This window comes from Dendrobates tinctorius, unplaced genomic scaffold (genome assembly GCF_039654945.1).
Source record: "Dendrobates tinctorius isolate UK_male_01 unplaced genomic scaffold, ASM3965494v1 ptg000022l, whole genome shotgun sequence".
NCBI lineage: Eukaryota > Metazoa > Chordata > Amphibia > Anura > Dendrobatidae > Dendrobates > Dendrobates tinctorius.
The window spans coordinates 28,744,845-28,750,844 of record NW_027361690.1 but is presented as its reverse complement, the minus strand read 5'-3'; the positions used below and the strand labels follow the sequence as shown (position 1 = coordinate 28,750,844).

General features: G+C 41.7%; 1 protein-coding gene across 3 annotated transcripts in view; it reads right to left on the bottom strand.

The window, feature by feature from the left end:
• Positions 1 to 2,232: 2,232 nt before the first annotated feature.
• SH3GL3 (SH3 domain containing GRB2 like 3, endophilin A3) overlaps positions 2,233 to 6,000 on the bottom strand; it is a 151,625-nt gene continuing 147,857 nt past the window's right edge. For all 3 annotated transcript variants that reach the window (XM_073568554.1, XM_073568555.1, XM_073568553.1), the window contains exons 8-9: positions 5,543 to 5,667; positions 2,233 to 2,933 (exon numbers count right to left, since the gene is read on the bottom strand). In XM_073568554.1, coding sequence (XP_073424655.1) covers positions 2,728 to 2,933; positions 5,543 to 5,667 — 331 coding nt within the window. In that variant the 3' untranslated portion in view covers positions 2,233 to 2,727. The remainder of the gene's footprint in view (positions 2,934 to 5,542; positions 5,668 to 6,000) is intronic.

Below are 6,000 nucleotides of genomic sequence, written 5' to 3'. Positions count from 1 at the left end.
TGCAACAACCTAGGATCAGTGAAGGATAGTGCAAGTGGAAACTTGAGCTACTCACACACAGGATCCATGCTGCAAGTTGCCAAAGGAGAAATACACAGTGAGTAGAGGCAATACTGGGAAGTTCTAAACTCCGGGAAGCCTTGGTCCCAGAAGGGATTAGAATAGCAGGAAGTTACACTGAGTCACAGCAGGGAAAGATAACTCCAATTCTCCAGAGCAGACTGTAACCTTGCTGAGAGTTGTAATATCTCCTCTGAACTGCACCTGAACTACAGTAAATGATAAAGTGAGTTTTCTTGTCTCCTGCCTTATTACTCCGTGCCTTCTACTTGCATTACAATCTCTGGGGGTCTGCCCTGGTTGGAGAGGGTTTAACATCTGCACTGCCATCACAATCTACTCCCCCAGGGATCATCTGCAGTGCGGGCTATACTACAGTCGAACACTCCAACTGGTGTCACGAATCACTACATAAACTTTATCCCCATCCAATTCTACCCATTTTACATGACCGCCTGGGGCCACGGACCGGGCCACCGCCACTGTGACATCTCCCATTGAAGTTAACGGGCTCGGTACCGAGTATTCCACGGCCCCTCGGGCGCGTCAGATGCGCCTAATCTGGAGCTTTGCCCGGTTCTTCCCACTTGCCCTGTAGTGGTGACAAGTGGGGTAATAAGGGGTTAATGGCACGTTTCGATTATAAGGTGCCATTAAGCCCGGATTAGTAATGGAGAGGTGTCAATAAGACACCTATCCATTACTAATCTTACAGTAAAGAAAGGGTTAAAGAAACACAATCACACAATAAGAATAAATTATTTTAATGAAAAAATACAACACACACATTTTTATTACCTTTATTATACTGGTAATTCCATTGTGAAGCCCTCGTTCTTCTGAAAAAAAAAGGTGAACATAATAAACCAACTTTATACATTACCTGTCTGGCGCTCAGTCATGTCCCACGGCGTAAATCCATTTCGGGGGTTAATATATTTACAGTGGGAGCGTTGCTAATACAACCGCAGTCGACTGTAACTGACTGGGGAATGAATGGAGCAGTTGGCGCCTGCTCAGTAACTAGCGGTGACGTCACCGCTCATCACTGAGTGCGTTCTGCTCAATTCATTCCCCAGTCAGTTACAGTCGGGAGCGGATGTATGTATTAGCAGCGCTCCCACTGTAAATATATTAGTCCCCGAGATGGATTTACGTCGTGGGACGTGACTGAGCGCCAGACAGGTAATGTATAAAGTTGGTTTATTATGTTCACCTTTTTTTCAGAAGAACGAGGGCTTCGCAGTGGAATTACCAGTATAATAAAGATAATAAAGATGTGTGTGCTGTATTTTTTCATTAAAATAATTTATTCTTATTGTGTGATTGTGTTTCTTTAACTCTTTCTTTACAGTAGGATTAGTAATGGATCGGTGTCTTATTGACACCTCTCCATTAATAATCCGGGCTTAATGGCACCTTATAATCGAAAGGTGCCATTAACCCCTTATTACCCCACTTGCCACCACTACAGGGCAAGTGGGAAGAACCGGGCAAAGCTCCAAATTAGGCGCATCTAATAGATGCGCCTTTTCTGGGCAGCTGGGGTCTGCTGTTTTTAGGCTGGGGGGGGCCAAGATCAATGGCCCCTTACCAGCCTGAGAATATCAGCCCTCGGCTGTCGGCTTTAGTCAGGTTGGTTGTCAAATAGGGGGACCCCACGCCGTTTTTTTAATTATTTATTTAAATAACTAAAAAAACAGCCTGGGGATCCCTCTATTCTTCACAACCATCCTGGCTGAAGCTGACAGCTGAGGAATGCAGCCCCCAGCTATAAGTTTCATCTGGTTGGTTATTAAAAAGAGGGAAAACCCACGTCGGGTTTTCATTCATTCTGCTCTCCTGCCGGCAGAGCAGGAGAGCAGAATCACAGTCGCGGTCAGCACCTGCCGCCGGGAACAGCGCTTACTGTAGCCGCTTCTTCCCGGCTGCGTCCGTGTGGTCCTGATGCAGCACACGTTCGGCACACGGTTGCCACACGTGTGCCACACGGAGGTACCACGTGTCCACACGGACACGAATAGCTCTGGTACCGTTTTTTTCCGGTACCGGAATTATCTGGACGTGTGAAACCGCCCTTAGTCATACTCACCAATGGGGGAGGCAGCACTAAAAGTGCCTAGGGCAGCATAAACGCTAAATACGGCCTTGCCTATACATTAAAAAACAATAGCAATTTCAGGATATATTTATTATATTTGGTCATATAGACATAGCTGTATATATTAAGAGAACCTAACACGTTTGACAGAATTATAACTCTGAATTGTGCAACATGTATTAGAGTATTCACAGTATAGAAATAGTGTTTTCTAATTTTCATAAGGAAAATAAGTTGGACCCCTCCAGATTTCCATGTGCTTAAAATACTTTAAAAGGGTCTAAGAAATAAAAAATAGTCAACATCCATGCAACAGGTGTCACATATCAAACAATGAAACAATCTTCGAACAATGACAAAATAGAATCTCTTTTGCACGTCCTCGTAACAGTGTGAATGCTTTCATAAAAATAAAAATCGATACAAAATAAATACATATAAAAGAGATGACACAATAAAATTGGAGTCACTCAAGTAGCAAGGCGTTCACAGAATGCCACATTCAATAAGGTTTTAAGAGTCCGTTTGTAAGATGGTGCCATTGCCTCCAGTAGTCAGCGTGATCCTCACTGTGGAAGGGGAACCACAATTTCAACATAATTAATTGGAAAAAACCCTGATTCCCCATTGACCATGCCTTCAAACCAGTTCTCATCAATCTGGTTGGTTAATGTGATGATATCGCCTTCTTTGAAGCCAAGTTCACCTTCATTCTCAGGGTCAAAGTCATATAGCGCTCTGCAGCAAGGCTGATCCAAATGTATGGTAGAACCTAGGGAATACAAATGGTAGATCATTTTCTGACAGCACTGTTATTAACCAGGTCATTTCTGTTACAGCTGTCAAAATTGCAGTAGTTATTCTATAGTGGAAACTATTGTTCACATAGATCAAACACCATGTGACACTTCTTTAACTGAAGAAAACAATGGCCCGTTCTGATACGGCTATTAACCCCTTAAAGGGATATTCCCATCTCCAAGATCCTACCCCAATATGTAGTAGGTGTAATAATAATAATATTAGAAATTACCTCCAATCAGAAATGTAGTATAGGTTTTCTTATTGACTATGTCTCTTTCCTCATGTTGGACCTTAGTTAATTCCTAGTGGTTATAACCAAGGATACCTAAGGCCTTGCTCTTGAGGAAAGAGATGGCAAATAAGAAAATCTATACTACATTTCTCAATGGAGGTATTTGCTAATATTATTATTATTACACCTACTAATATTGGGATAGGATCTTGGAAGATTTGGAATATCCATTTAAATTGCTATACATGTAATACTTAGTTGACAACCTGCTGCAACCAGTTCCAATACAAACCATTCAACCCCTTAAGAGAAATATGTCAGCAGGTTTTTTACTGTTAGGGCTCATACTCGCAGGCGAGAAACTCTTGACGAATCTCGCACGTCAATACCCGGCACTGCCGCAGGAGCGGAGCATTCAGCTGCATGTATTTCTATGCAGCTGAATGCTCCGATCCGAGTGCCGGGTATTGATGTGCGAGCCTCGTCAGAGTTTCTCGCATGTGAGTATGAGCCTTTAATCTGAAATCAGCATGATGTAGCGACAGAGACACTGATTCCAGCGATGAGTCTCTTGCTCAGCAGCATGCTGTAGTTTCAATACATTATTTTATCAGTAGGAGATTATCACTGCAGGACTAGGTGTCATGTGCCAAAAGGCTAATTTGTGTAACCCAGCCCCCACTACTGATGGGCAGCTTTCCTACTATGAAGAGCGTACACAGGAAGCTGCTGATCAGTGATGTGGATGGAGTTATACAGAGCTCAGCATTCATAGAACTACTACATCAGAAAAAAACAAACATTTTATCAAAACTGCACCTAGAAGTTAAATAAGTGACACATCTCTGGAATCAGGCTCTCTGCCCCTACATTATAATGCTTTCAGATTACTGAACCTGCTGACAGATTCCGGTAGGAGGCTGCCTCTATAACTGCACTGTTACCTCCACAATGCGAGCTCTGTGTGCGAATGGGTTTATGGCAAGTTCCAAGTCCGTTCTGTTAGTCCTCTATTAGCTGCTGCCAGTTTTTCCAAAAATATTTCAGGATATTAAACAACAAACTCGATACTCATCCCTGAGGAAGACGCATTGTGTCAATACGCGTGAGATTTCCTTCCCTTCCTTGATCTAGTATTGTGGTAGGGGCAGATGATCATGGAGTGCTAAGTATTTTGCTGCTTACCCCTTCTTGTGTATTGCCTATTTATTACTTTGAATTGGACTGAGTTATTCTCCTTTGCCTTTCATCATAGGTTTTGCACTTGCATGTTTGCTCAAAAAACTTTTTTGAATTGCATATTCATTATTCATAGGTATTGTGCTCATAACACATTATTTATATGGAGTACTGTATTTTATTTTTTTTGATCATGTAACATTTTCTGCTCAACTCTGGTTGTAACTCATTCATTGCATATACAAGTATTATAACCATGCCATCACTAGTTTAACAGCCTCTTATGCTTGGAATTATACACACAATTCTGGTCACTTTAGGGATCACTACAACCATATAAAGGATGTCTGGTTTAGGTTTTTTGTAGCTATTTGGCTTTTTTAAATGTTTTTAATTGGATGGTTCTTTGCATCTTTGTTATCGTATTTGTTTTTATTATGGTGATGTTTTTGCATACCTTTTTTCTTGGATTGCTATCATGATTGTTACAATATGCATTAGGTAGATCCTATCATTATTGGTTGGTGCCCACTATCCCATACTTCACAGAATGACTGTTCAAACTAAGTCTCTGTGCTTCATGGCGGGGCTAGTCATTTAAATACTTTCCCACCTGCTTGTTTCCCCTCTATCTCCACCCTCCCCCTTATTTGATTGACAACTGACTTCAAAGAGCCGGAGAAGAGAGGAATAGATAGAAAACAAGAAACTTAGAAGATGTATTTAAAATGATTGGCCCCGCCATGATGCACCGAGCGCCTGTACATGGTTTGAACAGTCATTCTATGCTGACAAGAGTCGCTTTATGGGGTTCTCTAATATGTAATAAAATGGGCCTTCATGGAATCCACAGCCTATTCTAGTCACGTGTCAGGACAGGCTGCAGTCTAAAGAAACGTCGCTTCAGAAACCTGGGTCTCAACTGACAGAGCTGTATCGTAAGCACACATACTGGAGCTGCTCAGTGTACCCGCAAGAAAACACACTACAGATTGGTTTACGCAGCATAAAAAAAACACATGGAATGGAATTCATAGGAGTCCTATCCACTCGGCTAGAACTGTAAGATGCTGCATTTTTTTTTTGTTAAGTTAAAATGCACAGCATGAAAAACTTATTGTGGGACTTTAACCTTAGATGGAGAGAACAAAGAAGGTCACCTGTACCTGATAACTTTGTGGATGAACTGCTGGAGATCCCATTATATTGTAGTCTATCGTCTGAGTCTAGTACAGACATTATCGATCTTGACTGGTGTTCCCGTTTAGGGCGACTGGATGCGGAATTCATTCTGAAAACAAAATGTAACCTTAAAATACTCGGCCTTGGCTGTTTCTATAACTCCCACAGATTAGTATAAAGCAGCAGTGCACATGCTTCACTGCAGACCTTCAGTATGCAAGTGTAATCAAGTACGGGACCCCATAATAGTGATTGTGGTGACCCAAGAATTATAGTGTCACTGACATTTTAATTTTTATTGCACGAATCAATAGTACACATGAAATTAAGCTACTTTGTAAGATATGTTATCTGCCTCTTTCTCCTTATAGACTCATCATTCATACTCTAGTAAAATCTGTAGACACAATGTTACATTACTGAGCCAGGAGATGGGCAGTTC